A 15930-nucleotide genomic window follows, 5' to 3' on the forward strand; every position below is an offset into this window, starting at 1 on the left:
CCCTTCGGAAATATGGAGACGGCAATCTTGTACGCATCGTCATCTCGTTACCCAACGCAAAGCTCGAACCGTACATATCGGGCATATCCTCCAACAACCCTATATATAGGGCAAAAGAGAGTGCGATATGAAAAAAGAAGGGCAGAGTCTAGAACATGAGGAATCCATCCCAGCTCCAACCGCACGGACCCTAAGAATTCAAAAGAAAGATAACCCGACATTGCCCATCAAGACATTCTGTATCCACCTCCAATCCCGTACCCCAGCCTCGTAGCTGCAGACACTCGCTCCCTGTGCTCACTCGATCAAGATTCCACCAACTTCTCAATCCTTGCCTTCCCCTTCCCCAACTCCTCCGCCTGCTGCTTCGCGCGCCCCACGGCCTTCCTCTGCGCCTCTCTATCCACATCCACAGCAGCAAATTTCTTGGCTCTGGCTCTGGCTCTGGCTCTGGCACCTGTTTTCTTCCTCTGCACTGGCGGGGCTGCTGCTTCTGGTGCTGGTGCAATCACGGCTTTGGGGACAGTGACGGCCTTAGATGCCGTTGACACGATGGCATCCGCAATCTCCTTACCAGTGATCTTGGCGGTATTTGCGTTACTACCAGTAGTAATAACAGCCTCCGGCTCAGAACCGGACTCAATCATTTCGGTGATTTTCTCGTCCTCATCGCTCGTAGACGGCGTCATGATGACTGGGGAGTCATCAGCAGCAGCATCATCATCAGCAGTAGCAGCAATTGTCCCGGGTTTCTGCGGCACAAGGGGCGCGTATTTCTGGAGGGCCGCGCGCTCTTGTTCCTCGCTGGCGTCGAGCTGTTCGTTTGCTTCGCGGAAGATGCGGGCGGAGATGTTTTCAGTGTCTGCTGGGACAAGACGGCTTCCAGGGCGGACAGGCAGCGGATAACGAGTGTTGGTGGGTGGTTTGGGGGTAGGAGAGATCTGGCGACATGGGGGTGGGCTATGAAGAGAGCCTCTAATGTTGGAGTTGTAAGCGGCGGTGTGATTCTTTGCAAAGACATTCCACCCGTTGACCGAACTGTGGGCTGAAGGACAAGGACTCGCAGTCTGTTCTTTTCGGCGCTCGGGCGGTGTCACGGTCTTTGTGCTCTCCGAATACGCTCCATCTGAAGTTTGTCTCCAGTTTCGCTCCATCGGACTTGGCCTCGTGCTCACTGAGCTCACTCTCTGGGCACTAAGAGCTAGATAGCTACCCAGACCATGCTTCTCCCTGTACCAGCGCGGAATGTCTCGTAATCCCAGCTTCTCGAGGGTTGGAGGATCGAGTGGCATTTCATGACGATAGAGGCAGCCTTGTTGGGCATAGTCACATTCGCCGTGCCGGAGCCAGTAGGAGCAATACTCTTTGACACCAGGAGCAGGATTACGGGCGAGATCCTCAACGGTCAGTGGGCGAGCGCCCTGCTCCGTAGCGCGCACAGGATTATTTCTAAGAGTGCTCGGAAGGGATGAACGGGTCTCCTTTATGCCATAGGCTTTGGGTTGTGGCCCTTGGACGATAGGACTTGCAGTGCGGCTACGAAGTCCAAGTCCGCCAAGTGAGGATTCTAGGTCGTTGTTGGTTGCCCCAGTGGCGTATTTAGAAGCAAGAAGACCGTTCTCCACGGCTTTCTGCTCGGGCTGAAACCCCTGTCTCGGCCCGTCAACGATATATTGACGGTGCTGCGACTCAACGGTTCCAAGACATTTCATGCCAGCTACATCATAAGCTGATAAGTTTCGAGGCACGCCTCGAATGGATACGGTGGCTGGCAACTCGTCCAATGCGACTAGAGGAACCATGGTGCCATTTTGGCGGGTAATGAAATGTTGCGGGCGCAATGGCTCAGTCATTTTTGGATCGATCGGCAAAGCGGCCAACTGGGCTTTGAGAGCTCGCTGGGCAGCAAGAAGCCTCTGACCAGGATCTGTTTCTTCCATGGCGTTAGGATGTATATGTAGATACTGGCGGGTAGCGGGAGGATGTTGGGGCGGGAAAGAACGGGGAATTGGTTGAGGGAAATAAATGCTCTTACTTCTTTATGTACTCGTACCTACCGGCCCAAGATGGTTGCCTGTCTTCACTATGGTCTTCACTACAGTTGATCGTGCGTCAATTCAATTATGATGCAAGGGTCAAGGTCTGTGAATGGCTGCGTCTTCCCTTTCCAGCCGCAGACTCGAGCTCAGGGTCCGAAACAGGAGGGATGAGTAGTGAATATGGCGCTGGGGAGAGCCGTGTAAATATCCGACAGTGGTGAAGCTGATCTTGAGAATGATTGTCGTGTGAGACGAACCAAGAAGATTTATACTGGAAGAGCGATGGAAGCTGTTTAGGAAGAAAGTGAGAAAACCTTGCCAGGTTGACAAAGAATTGTAAGCAGTGGTTTATTGCATTATGCGCCGTTTGTCCAAATGCATAGTTGATCATATCTACTGCCTCTTCCTTGGTCGTTCACACATCTGTTCTGCTGGATGCAGGTCGGGTGATTGCTGGCTGGCTGCGTTTGAGGCTTGCCGCCTGCCACTTCTTCAACAAACCTCATTGAGGAATCTGCGAGGATGCAAAGCAAGATCAAAGAGCAGCCAAACTGCATAAAAAGGTCCCCAAATTCGCGTGTGCATGTTTGCTGAGACACAGAGCAAGCAGCTAGAAATGAGCTGCAGAAAAGATGCGCAGAGCGTACCAGTATTCTCATCCAGGCAGCATTCTTTTCCAAATTGGTCGGATATGATCAATCAGCATGCCAGATGTCTTACTGACTCTTGTTCCTACCATGGTGCCCCTGCTTAGGTAAAGACAGAAAACCTCGCTGTGTGTTGGTGGAGAATACTTAAAGGATAAGTTGAGGTTGGGGTGAACACAGTGGATCCGCACCAACACAATTCCCACCTCCATCGCTCAGTATTGCTCAGCAGAGTAAATTTGTTCTCTCTATCATTCGGAGTTGGGTTGAAGTTGTGTTTTTCCCTTTCTAAAAGCTCTATACGGTGTACCTAAAGGTCATTCGTACTTTTGAACACTTGTATAAATACAACGCGCCCTCTTCCACGGGCTCAAGCTTCCTGCATCCGGTGATTTTCATATTCGCCTACGTAATGGCGATATGTTGAGAGCTGTAACTCCAAACATCAGAGATGGAGGGGTTGACACGATCTATGTGTGCTGTGCATGGTTGTGTGTATTGGTGTTGTTGTGGTGGTAAGTAAGTATTATTAAACCTCAACACTCTAATCAACCAGCATCCTCATCTCTAATTTTTCTATCAGCCTCCCTAATCTCGTTCCCCAATCACTACAGTAGATGCGGCTCTAACTTACAAGACTCGCCTTGAAGCATTGACCCCAGATGTCACGTTCCTTATGTCTCTCTATCTGCACCCTTCAATCCCGCCGTCCACTAACAAGGCTGCCAAAGAGCTGGTATCACTGGCGGGAAAAGTTATCCAGCGGGAGTAACTACCAATTCTGCGTCTGGTGTCGTCGGCTATGAGTCGTACAACCCTATCTTCGCTGCGATGGAGTTGGCGGTTGAGAAGATATATCTAGATAGGTGCGAGGTGAACGAAGAGGTAATAAGGATGTTCTTGACCGAGAATGTAAGGAGGTTCTATCAAACAAGCGATGAGCAAAGAGAGGGTCGGAATAGTTGCGGGCAGAGAGCTGGTGTTAAACAGTTGCAAATTGCCATGAACAGGATGTGATTGTACCATTCAAGCAAGGACAACCAATATATTCACTGAATGGATGTGATCATCTCAGAAGAGCAGCTCATCTTCTCTTGACACCTCTCCCTCCAAGTTCTCCGTCTTAGCCTTCGTGGTGGATCCCTTTACGAAAACTTGCATCATCAATGCAGCTGCGACGCTAACATTAAGGCTGTCCAAACCAGATCCAGTCTTCGCCCCGACGGCTCCCTCAATACCAACTATCCCATCGGAAACCTTTTGCAATCGAGGACGGAGGCCATCACCTTCCCCACCAAACATCAGTACGCAAGGGCCTTTCAGCAGGGCTTCCTCAGCCTCTTGTAACCGAAAAACGCTAGGCCCTGCTCGACTGGCTGACGCACTCTTCGGAGCAACAGCGGCAAAAAACTTCCATCCATTACTCTGCGATCTTTTGACGAAATTAATGTCATTCTTGATCCTCAAGTAGTGCATATATTCTGCGGCGCCTGAAGATGCTTTGAGAGTGACTGGGGAGAATGGAGCAAGGTTATAGTCGATCAGGGCGATTGCGTCAACGCCGAAGAATGCTGCAGAACGAATGATGGCGCCAAGATTGCCGGGATCTAGGATGCTATCTAGCAGGAGGACAAAAGGATAGCGACCATTGCTAGCCGAAATCTTGCATGAAGTGCCGTTCACTGCAATCTCTTCGTCAGATTGATGGTCAGGAGTAAAGGTGAATCCATCTCCTGGTTTTTCAACTGTATCAAGTGCCCTGGCTGGCGTATTCGGTAGTCGTGACGCCTCCAAGATATATCCATTGTGTGGCCTTCCCTGAGCCATCTTGCTCAGAAGTCGCGAGTCGTCTGCAAGCGCACCAAGTTGTTTTACAGCCACGCCACATTTCCGGGCAAGCTGGAGGACTTCGTTGTCTCCTTCTCGTTGGTCTGTTCCGTTGGCTTCTTGCTGAATGTACAATTTGAAAAGCTTTCGAGTTCCAGCTTGAAGGGCGGCTTTGACGGCGGATGTTCCATAGAGGAATTCTGACGCAGCCGAGGAACGAGGAACCGATAGAGGCACAGTCACATGCCTATTTGCAGACATCAACTCCTGTCTAGCATGCCCCGAAACATAGCGTTCAGCATTTCTTGAGAGAGGTTGCCCTGAAAGGTGCTTCGGTGCATACCGCTCTCCAGCTTCTCGGAGAGAACTCTGTAAGTCCGATATACCAGAGGAAGCTTTCTTGGGATAGCTTGGCTGATCATGATTCCTGTCACCCATACGAGAAGAGTCTTCAAGTGCGTTAGACCTTCTTGAGAACGAATGTCGAGATTGTTCTCCGAGCAAGGGGCGCTTCGACAGCGACCGATCCTCAGCGTCCTCACCATTCACTTTGTTAAAATTCCGTGACCGATTCTGATCTCGGTAGTCTACCTCTAAAGAGCTTTCCGAGGCGCTTGGCCTCCTTGAGAATGAGCGTCGTTCCCCTGCCCTTTCTGAGATATGGTCCGGCGCCCTGCGATATCTATGAACTTTGTCTAGGTCTTGGTTAGAGTTTCTTGATGCATTCTTATCTCTGTATGCTGCGCGTGAGACGCTGTCCTGTGTAGGTGGCTGACTTGGGAACGAGCTTCGGTCACCCCTAGTCTGCGAGAACCGCTCTGCTGGCTGATCTCGAGCCACTCCATGGGAGTCTCTTCTCGGATATCTCGGTTTTTCCTCATGTCTTTCTCTCCCTTCACCTCTCTGCTGAAACCGCCTCTGCTCGGCCAGTGACCTTCCGGCAAACTGTTGCTCGAAAGGGACGGCTCTACTAGGGCCTCTTGCAGTTTCCCTTTGAAACCCGCCGTTCGCATTTAAATTGATCCTGCTATTATATCGTTCCGTGCGCTCTCCAACATCTCTAGCCTTTCGAGTGCCACGCTGTATAGCTCCTGTTAATGAAGCCAGTCTCTTCACAGGCGGTGTGGAGTTTGAAAAGCATTTTGTACCGCGTACTCCTCGCGCAGTGGCGATGAATATCATCCAATGTTTTGCGAGAGCTGTAGACTTGAACGAAGGCGCTGTAGGAATCCCTTTGGAGTATATCAAGGTGTAGTTCCTGCTGTTTTAATAAATTATAAATTACAGCCGGGCGGATATTTTCGCAAATTTTATTGTACTCAAGTTTATACTTTTCCAGGTGGTAGCTTGGCGTGTCATCTGTCGCGTCTAATTAACGGCACTAAGAAAGTTGGATCATCTCATTCGCAGCTTGAACTGCCCTCAAAAGCCGCGGTGTGTTTGTCCCTCAAAAGTGGGAGCTTCACCCTTCCTGAACCGTGCGACAAGTTACCGAAATTGCAGGTGTGTTCTTGCATAGCGGTGAAGTGCATATAAATGTACAGCTGCTAATGTCTCTTTCCTTACGACAGCCGTTCCGTTGTGGTTTGCGCGACTTCATTCTCCCATTCTCAGTGTACATAGCCTTAAGCTTATCAGAATGACCGGAGTGGATTTTTCTATGTGGATGGGCAGGCCGCCGCCTCGAGATGGAGACAGCAACATGCACGAAGCGGAAGAGGGTGAAGAGGGTGAAGAGGGAAGATCCTTGCAAAGCAAGACCGATTTGATTTCTCCACAACCAGAAAATGTTCTCGAAGACTTGAGCACCCCTTCAACATCACGGAGCCAAGCACATAACAAATCAGACGCTCGAACACCTTCGTCTCAGATCAATCCCGTCAACGGTTTCTATATCGACATTCCACATCTGTCAGAGAAGGGAGAATATGAACACTTGCCTGGTTACTTTACCGTTCAAAGAATACTTCGCGAGGTTAAGCCTGGCCAATATCTTGTCAAGCTTAGGAGCGGAGAGACTGATCTGGTAAGCGTGTTCTGAAACAAAAGATGTTTTCCAAGCTTGCTTGCTTGCCTGCCGCCTGCCACTCTGCCAAGTCTTACACACATATTACTTTCACCTTCGACACCTCTATACACCACCTTATCTTAAAGCTGACCCTCGAATAGCTTTCTCGCGTGGAACTCCACAAATTTACCAATTCTTCTGTTGCCTTGAAGCAATTCCTCTCTTCAAGAATGGCGTCCAGCAGTCGCAGAACTACACGTAGACCTCAAGCCACAGGATTTGTCAACTGGGCCTCTCTCGAACTCTCAGAGTCTGAAGATGTATCGCCTCGCAAATTTGGTCAGAGAGCAAGGCGGCGTGTACCGCAGGAATCCGATGAGTCCGTCGGCTCCGAACGCGAACCACAGTCTTCCGCCAACGAACAAACCTCTGAGTCAGAACGCTCTCAACCCTTGGGCCGCCGCTCACTACGTCTCACCATGAAAAAGGAGAACGGCTTGAGTGGGAATAATGCTAGAGGTGACTCCAGTGCTGATTCGCTCAATTATCAATCGTCTAAAAGAAGAAAAACCCAACCAAAGAACGATATTCGGCAGAGCAAACGAGGTCTACGGTCAATGTCTAAGACGCGGGAGGCTGCTGCCCCCCAAGTTTCATCCGGAGCGCGTCGTTCTGAAAGGACTAGAACTCAGCCTCGTCGAAGCATGCGGGAAAGGCACGAGGATGAGATATCAGCATACTCAGAAGAAGAGATCGGCCCGAAGGTTGTTGCTACGAAGGAGTATTTCGAACGACTGCCGCTTGATGATGAGTTTCGCAATCGTCATAGGGAGCGGTGTGAAACATGCGGCATCGATGGCGATACTTCAGAAAAGGGCCCTTTGGTTTTCTGTCAAGGCTGCTCAAGCTCCTACCACAAAGTTTGCTTAGGAAATCGGGGCACTCGAGAACATCTTGTCACAAAAGTAGGTGAGGGACATTTCGTCCTACAGTGTCGCCGCTGTCTTGGCATGGCGCAACACAAAGATCCAAGTGCGCCTCATCATGGGCTCTGCTCTCTTTGTCGAGAGGCCGGGGCAGCCTCAAGGCCCTTCAGACCCCGCTTGACCACCCGTGAGGAACAGCTGCGTCGCGAAGAACATGGCGGCGTTGACCCGATAACCGAAGTAGACCCGAGTCTGATCAATTCATCCACAAATGTCATGTTCCGTTGCGCGAACTGTCAACAAGCATGGCATCCGCATCATCTCCCTGGGAGAGAACATGCTCAACAAGATGAGGAGGAGGCTGCGCTAGACGAGCAAGGACTTGCCGACCTACGCTTTGATTACTACTCGCGCAGTTGGACCTGCAAAGAGTGCATTGAACACAATTCCCAAATAGACGCTTTGGTAGCTTGGAGACCTGCTGACTTGGAGAAGTACATCCCTGGCTCGACTCTAGACATGATCGAAGAATCCCAGAAGGAGTACTTGATCAAGTGGAAAGGCCAGTCTTACTTTCAGACAACATGGATGCCTGGTGCCTGGGTGTGGGGGGTGGCCGCTTCAGCAATGCGTGTCGCTTTCATGAAAAAGCCAGAAAACCAAATGCCAAAGATGACGACAGAGGATGCTATACCGGAGGACTGGCTGAGAGTTGACATCGTGTTCGATGTAGTCTACACCAGCGTTGTCACGAATCGTACTAAGGAAATCGACTTTGCTCGTGCCAAAGAAGTGGATTCAGCGTACGTCAAGTACAAAGGTCTAGGATATGAAGATGCCATCTGGGAAAAACCTCCAAGCTATGAGGAAAAGGAGCGATGGGCAGACTTCAAGACTGCTTATGAGGACTGGGTGATGAAGGACTATATTCATACACCGGTGCCGAAAACATTGCGAAGACATCTTCAGCTTGTGAGGACTAAAGACTTCGAATCCGACCTACTGAAGGAGACCCAACCAACAACGGTGACGGGCGGCCAGCTGATGGACTATCAAGTCGAAGGCATGAATTGGCTTTACTATCAGTGGTACAAGAGTCAGAACTGCATCCTGGCTGACGAGATGGGTCTCGGCAAAACCATTCAGATCATTGCATACTTTGCCCTGATGGTGCAAGACCACAAGTGCTGGCCTTTTCTCGTCGTTGTTCCTAATTCGACATGTCCAAACTGGCGACGTGAGATCAAAAAGTGGGCACCATCTCTTCGTGCTGTGACATACTTCGGCAGCTCTGTTGCTCGGAAGCTTGCTCAGGATTATGAACTGTTTCCGAAGGACGAGGAAGAAAAGGAGCGCAAAAAGCTAACAGCCCACGACAGAAGCCAGCCCAAGGACTTGCGGGCACATATCGTGATTGCTTCATATGAATCCGTGGTGGAGGAGAAGGCTCGCCAGAACTTGCAGAAGGTCGCTTGGGCTGGTCTCATTGTGGATGAAGGACAGCGCTTGAAAAACGAGAAAAACCTTCTCTATGATAACCTCTCGAAGATGAAATTCCCCTTTAAAGTCCTGCTTACTGGTACGCCGCTGCAGAACAACGCGAGAGAGCTTTTTAACCTCCTGCAATTTCTTGACCCGAAGATCAACGCAGCTGCAATGGATGCGAAGTATGAGACATTGACAAAGGAAAATGTGCCAGAGCTGCACGAGTTGATCCGTCCCTTCTTCCTTCGCCGAACTAAAGCCCAGGTTCTCACGTTCTTGCCGCCTATGGCGCAGATAATTTTGCCTGTCACAATGTCGGTGGTACAAAAGAAGCTCTACAAGTCTATTTTGGCAAAGAATCCTCAGCTCATGAAGTCGATTTTCAGCCGGGATGGGAATATTGCGCAGAAAGAGCGTGTCAACCTTAACAATATCCTTATGCAGCTTCGAAAGACTCTGTGTCATCCGTTTGTATACAATCGGAAGATTGAGGAGAGGAGCTACGAACTAGCCGTCTCTCATCGTAACTTGGTTGAAGCGTCATCGAAGCTACAACTCTTAGAGTTGATGCTCCCGAAACTACAAGAGCGTGGTCACAGAGTACTCATATTCAGTCAATTCCTAGACAACCTCGATATCGTGGAAGACTTTTTGGATGGGCTTGGGCTGCAGCATCGCCGACTAGATGGCAGCATAAATTCCCTCGAGAAGCAGAAACGAATTGATGACTTCAATGCTCCAGACTCGCCCTACTTTGCCTTTTTACTCTCTACGCGTTCTGGTGGGGTTGGCATCAACCTGGCTTCTGCCGATACTGTTATCATCATGGATCCAGATTTCAACCCTCACCAGGATATTCAAGCACTTTCCCGCGCGCATCGAATTGGTCAGAAGAACAAAGTGCTGGTTTTCCAGATTATGACCCGTGGTAGCGCAGAGGAGAAGATTATGCAAATAGGCAAGAAAAAGATGGTTCTCGACCACGTCTTGATCCAGCAAATGGACCAGGAGGATGATGCCGGCATGGACCTCGAGTCTATCCTTAGACATGGAGCCGCAGCACTGTTCGATGACGACAACACCGGAGATATAGTCTATGATTCTGCTTCAGTGGACAAACTCTTGGATCGGTCTCAAATAGAGAGTACGAACGTCGGCGATGATAAATCCGCAGAATCACAATTCAGTTTCGCCAGGGTATGGGCAAATGACAAAGCCGCCTTAGAGGACAATTTGGGTGAATCGGAAGCTGCAACGCCTGCAGATACCACGGTATGGGACAAGATTCTCAAAGAACGTGAGAGGATGTATGCCGAAGAGGCTGCTGCACGAGCCGAGACATTTGGACGGGGGAAGCGTAAGCGAAATGTGAGTGTTTGTGAGAAATTCCCAATTTATATAGTTGACAAGCACAGGCCGTGGACTACCAAGCGCAAGAGACTCTGGACACAGAGCTCAACACGTCACCCTTCAAGGCTCGAAATGACGGCAGCGACACGGACTTCCAGGCCAATGGCGCTGAGAGCGATGCTGGTAACGATAGCACTCCGGCCGAGGAGACAGATGTTCCAAGTAAGGAGGGGACTGGCCCCATGAAAGCTGCACCGAAGCAACCGAAGATCAAAGGTGAAAACCCGTCCGTGAGGCCTCAGCCGAAGTCTGTCTAACAGTAACCAGCGCGACCTTTTAGGCGCGTCAAGATACCCACAGGTAACCCGCCTTATGTCGATGCCGAAGGCGCCGCCAATTACATCCCCGTCGGCGGACTTCCCCCTAATCACCTCTGCATTGCATGTGGAGATCTACACCCGATGGGCTGGTGCAGGTTGAAGCTTGCTGGTGTAGAGCACTGTGGACTGTGTGGTATTGCTCACCTCGGACACGGCAGAACCTGTCCTCATCTCAACTCCGAAATACAAGTTGCGACATTGCTCGGCACGCTCAAAGAGAGTACCGAATCTCATGAACTGAAGGACAAAGCAACGAAATACCTACGCATGATTCGAGGCGATTTAGTGCAACGGAAAAGATTCCAAGAGAGAAAGGATCAGAGGCAGATCAAACCAGCACCGACAGGCTATCAGCCACGTATGGATCCAACAATGATCGACGGTAATACTGATGTGGCTCCCCAGGATCGTGCAGCTGTCAATGGAGTGAGGGATCCAGCAGAGGCGTGGAGGAATGCCTCTGCCTGGTCGCAGGCACTTGGACTATTTCCTCCTCTGCGACCTGACCACCAGTTTCAGCAGTGAATCGGTTCTCTTGATACCTGGCGCGCTGTCTCTCTCTCGGATGTGCTCCAGTTACATAGACTTGATATTCAATGATACCCGTGGCATAGCAGTGTGAAACAGTGTCAAACCCCTTCTTCATACTGCTTCCAACACTTTCGAAAACATGAAATGTGCGCAGCAAGTCGTGAGGGAAGCTCATAATCTGTTTCTGTTTTGAGTAATGTGACAAGCAGACAAGAAAACGCTTGGCACATCCAATCCGGCGAAAGTGGTGCGTGCACCTTGTCTGTTCCTTTGGTCACATTCCTGGCTGCTTGTTCCATATATCACCATGGCATTTTGTGTTGACTTAATACACGCTCCCGTCTTTGCTGAAAGCAAATGGCAGCTGACGCTTTCGGACTGTTGGAATGGTAAAGTCTTTGTCTGCAAGATACTAACGTTCTACCCAAGCTCCTTTCTCTCAGGTCTAACCCTCGCTATAACCTTCAATGGTTCCGAGCCACATCGTACAAACATGCCAACTAACATAAACTGCTGACTATTTATTGCATACCATCCTCTCATCGTCTTTCACTCTACCAATATCTTCAGTGAAAATCCATGCGAGGCAGCCGCTAACATTGCGTTCACAATCATAGGTACTCAAGGCGGTTTCTACACGTTGTCTCAATACCTTGCATTTGCTTGATACGCAACTAGCCCCCCTTCATGCTAACAATGAACGGAGCCGCCGGAATATCATCCGAAGAATAGCCTGAGCATTTAATGGAAGAGAAATTCAAGGGTTTGATGGTAGGGGAGCCAAGTACTTTGGCGGAAGAGCAATCGAAGGATTCGGCGGTAGACGAGTCCAAGAATTCAAGCAAAGAGAAGTCCAAGAATTTAAGCAAAGAGAAGTCCAAGGACTCAACAGAAGAGCAGCCCGATGACTCAGCGGATAACTCAGACTCCCCAATTGGCTCTCATTCAACGACGCCAAACTCTACATCCACCTATGAATATTCGCACGAACCCTTTCTCTCTTTCCAGCACAAAATCGTTGAGTTGGCAGGCCAGATGGGCGCTAGTAACATTTCAGATGTTATGCGTTTGAAGGGCGGCAGCTCCAATCGTGTGATTTCAGCTACCATTTGCTGTGCAAACGAATCAGCACCACAAATCAGAGGGGTTTTTCGTATCCCACGCTTTACGATATGGCCCGATGATGAGAAAGCGGTCACAGAGCCTTACGAGCTTGATAGACGCATTTATGAACAGCTTGCATTGTGGTCTCTCCTTGCCGCACATGGAGTTCCTGCTCCCAGGATCTTGGCTTTCGATGCTACAGCTGCTAATGCAATTCACTCTCCGTACACATTCCAGGAGCTTGCCAATGGCACTCGACTTGATGAGGTATACGAAAAGATGTCTCTTGATGGGAAACTCAGTATAGTCGACGAACTTGTCCGCTTGCTCGATCATTGCGAATCAATCAAATTCTCCGAGGCGGGCAGGATCGACTGTGTCAAGGGCCCAAATGATCAACAAACTATACTACCTAACAGAGTTGGATTATTTGGCCATCAACGCTCTGGCGAGACAGCTACAGCGGCTGAGATCATCGGCTTTGGTACAGGCGGTGAGCCTAGAGTTCCCACACGACCTGTTCGAGATTTACGTGACTTGTTGAAGACGCAGCTTGATGCTTGGATCACGTACGAAATCGAAAGCGCTCCAGTTCCGAAGAATCGCTTCACCTGGAACCTGTTCAGACGCCTGCAGGATGTTATGCAGGAAATGGAGGCGCTGGGGTTTTTCGAGGCTGATCTGCCCTTTGAGAAAGGAATGAAGGAACCTCGGAACATCTTATATCATTGGGATTTAGAACCAAGGAACATCCTTATTACCCCGGGCTTTGAAACCGGGGTAATAAAGGACGTTCAAAGATGGAGAATAAGCGCGGTCCTCGACTGGGATGACTCCCTGATTCTACCACCCATTCTAAGCCGAAAGCCGCCTATCTGGCTTTGGGACTTCAGCGATCTTGACGCAGAAATCAATAGTTTCGTTCCAAAAGATTATGATGGAGATGTGGATCTTTTGCCTGCTGATCGATATGGTGAGAATAGCGGAAGACTATCGGAAGACGACCGCCGTATCAAAACGTATTTCGAGGCAAACTTCGTGCGAGCGTTGTCCCTTAAGAACCCCCATCTTGACATGGCTGTTTACCATGATGAAGCATATGGACGCGGTCAGTGGTTGCGCCGGCTAGCACGGTTTGCTCTCGACGGGTTCGAAGACAACCGCGACGCACAGCGGTTTGATAGATTTGTCGAAGATTGGAATCGGGCTCGGCCGACCTTCCAGACCAGCGGGATATGAAATCCGTCACTCCTTGGTTTCAGGTGCTCAGATCGATTGCGTTTCGGATACCTTGATCAGGGTGGAAAGGAAGACGGAACCGGTGACACTACGAATGCTGGAAGATCAATGTCTTACTCAAAAGAATCGACAGATTAGTTGGTAGGCTTCAGTCGCATCAGACGAAATCTGGACATACTTTGGGCTCACGATCCACTCTACATTGCAGCCACGATTCTCTTTTGCCGAGAGCTTATCCTAAGTACTCTTTCACTTTTGAAGGGCTCTAGGTCATGCTGCTCGACTAGCCTGTTAATTTTCCGATTACGTTCTCTCCTACGGCAAATTTCAGGTGGTGAAGAGAAGTTATTAGAAAACTAATTACCTAAAGAGGATTTAGCTGTATATGTACAGCTAAATATATATAATCTACTAGTGTATAGATAGGCTGCTATATGGTCCGAGCCGGTCTGACCCCTTAAGGATATCATTGTTGATAGGTATTAGACGTCGATGTGTATTACATGTTCCGCATAACAGCTATCTTTCGATGTACATAGGAGGGTCAGTTTTTGTCCAGCGAGGCTTCGAGTCTATAACAGTAGTGCATTTATTTTTACCGAATACGGGTCTTGTTAAGACAATGAATGCATTGAACCCGAATCTGGGGCTGCAATATCTTATGCTCATCAGAGTCTAATAGAAGACCAGACCAGGTCGAGGAATGCTTTTTTTGTTGAATACGATATATCGAGACTTCTTCGACCTTTGGTGAAACTCCTGGAATATAAGCCTCCACTTCGTTTAGATCTTGTGGGGGACTTCTTGGATCTGACTTTACATCTATCAGACATTGGGTCCCAGTTTTCGCCGTAGGGGGATTGAGGGCCTTTGCAAGTGTCTTCACTCGGAAGTGAGATCTTTTGGCGAGATGTGATTTATCGCACTCTGAGAGTTGAATTTGGACCTTTAAGATCGCCTCCATACTTTCTTTCTCAAACTTCTTATTGATGGCATAGTGCGAGTGAGGCTTGATGTGAATTAATTGTTGCCACGTCCGGTTCTGGAAAAGGTTTTCGCCGCATTTCACACCAGCAAGCCGGTATGCAACTCCTAAAAGACGATCCTGTTCCATGGCCCACTTTTTGCCCTAAGCGCTGAGAAAACATTGCGGATGCTTGCATAGATCAAGAAGTGCAATAGCCGTCCCTGATTTTGCGGATCTTCTGCTTCAGGAAACTCTCGTTCTAGGTAAAGGGTGATTCCTTCGTAGCTTCCCAAGAGATCCAGGGATCCGGGTCTGACTACCTAATCAACCCTAATTTGAACAGGAGAGCCATAAAGTACCTCCACAGGTGCAAGGATATTTTGTCGAACTATCGCAAGATGATTCTCGAGGCAAGCTAAAATCTCGGATGGATAGTCGCGTATCGGGTCGATCATATATTCTCGTCGGGCTGTATGATCTATCATCACTGAGCCCTCGTTGAAACCATAGGCAAGGATTAAGGCAGTGCACGGACTTGTCTCATCCGCAGTGATACCATCATGGACTCTCTCAGTCACAAAAGAAGGATTGTGTAGGTGATGTACTATTCTGGAAGTTCCTAAATTTCCTGATGCTGGTACTAGCTCCTCTTTTCGCCTATCCATACCACGATTACGCCAAAGGTCGACTTCTTCATTACGAAAGCGCTGGAAATCTTGATCATAATCGAAGTCGCCTCTTTTTGCTTGAAGAAGTCAGCTGTGAAACGCATCTCAAACAGGAAAGCTTACATTGCAGTTCTAGGTCGCTGATGAACGGACGAAGTTGATGATGGAATGGAGTTGGCTTGTGCTTAAATATCTGACTGGCTCCTCTAGAAACAATCCGCCAAAAAGCCGTTGCGTTTGAGCACCCATCGGGAGTTGTTAGGAACTAAGGCACAGAAGCGCAACGGCAATAGAGCAAGTCAAGGTGTGGTCAATGCAGTTAGACAAACCAAGCGTGGAAGGGAAAAAGAGATAGGTATAAGTGATGCCCTAACCGTGTGCCAGATCAATCTAGGCATGGATACCCTATGTAAATGAATGAAAACCAACAAGAAAATGCTTGTGGTGACGAGGAAATAGGGACACAAGCAGTAAAGCTGCTACCGTATATTATGACATCACTTTATTACGACGTTCTCAAAGAGCAAAGTCAAAACGCTTTATATGTAACAAAGTAATATCAAATTTTGATAGATGAAACAGCTGATATGAGGCCGGTTGGTGTAGTTAGTTATCACGTATCCTTAACACGGATAAGGTCCTGGGTGCAAACCCCAGACTGGTCAGATTTTTGAATAAAGCAATTCAATATCAAGATTAATAAGTCTGGGGTTAAACTCCTCGCTGTTTGCAAGAGTTTTTATATTTAATATATTTATG

At 49.0% G+C, this 15930-nt stretch overlaps 4 protein-coding genes across 4 annotated transcripts; 2 read left to right on the top strand and 2 right to left on the bottom strand.

Annotated features, from left to right (window-relative positions):
• Nucleotides 1-305: 305 nt before the first annotated feature.
• EPUS_04512 (uncharacterized protein) lies at nucleotides 306-1940 on the bottom strand (the record flags this gene model as incomplete). The annotated part of the gene is made up of 1 exon (XM_007807287.1): nucleotides 306-1940. The coding sequence occupies one exon, from the start codon at nucleotides 1938-1940 to the stop codon at nucleotides 306-308; it is 1635 nt and encodes a 544-aa protein (XP_007805478.1).
• Nucleotides 1941-3757: 1817 nt separating this feature from the next.
• Nucleotides 3758-5526, bottom strand: EPUS_04513 (uncharacterized protein; the record flags this gene model as incomplete). The annotated part of the gene is made up of 2 exons (XM_007807288.1): nucleotides 3758-4882; nucleotides 5290-5526. 2 exons carry the CDS (start codon nucleotides 5524-5526, stop codon nucleotides 3758-3760), a joined length of 1362 nt encoding a protein of 453 aa, XP_007805479.1.
• A 626-nt stretch (nucleotides 5527-6152) lies between these two features.
• EPUS_04514 (uncharacterized protein) lies at nucleotides 6153-11187 on the top strand (the record flags this gene model as incomplete). Its single annotated transcript, XM_007807289.1, has 4 exons — nucleotides 6153-6539; nucleotides 6683-10300; nucleotides 10348-10558; nucleotides 10610-11187. 4 exons carry the CDS (start codon nucleotides 6153-6155, stop codon nucleotides 11185-11187), a joined length of 4794 nt encoding a protein of 1597 aa, XP_007805480.1.
• A 750-nt stretch (nucleotides 11188-11937) lies between these two features.
• On the top strand, nucleotides 11938-13536 carry EPUS_04515 (uncharacterized protein; the record flags this gene model as incomplete). The annotated part of the gene is made up of 1 exon (XM_007807290.1): nucleotides 11938-13536. One exon carries the CDS (start codon nucleotides 11938-11940, stop codon nucleotides 13534-13536), a length of 1599 nt encoding a protein of 532 aa, XP_007805481.1.
• Nucleotides 13537-15930: the final 2394 nt, after the last annotated feature.

This window comes from Endocarpon pusillum (genome assembly GCF_000464535.1).
Source record: "Endocarpon pusillum Z07020 unplaced genomic scaffold scaffold6833, whole genome shotgun sequence".
NCBI classification, from domain to species: Eukaryota; Fungi; Ascomycota; class Eurotiomycetes; order Verrucariales; family Verrucariaceae; genus Endocarpon; species Endocarpon pusillum.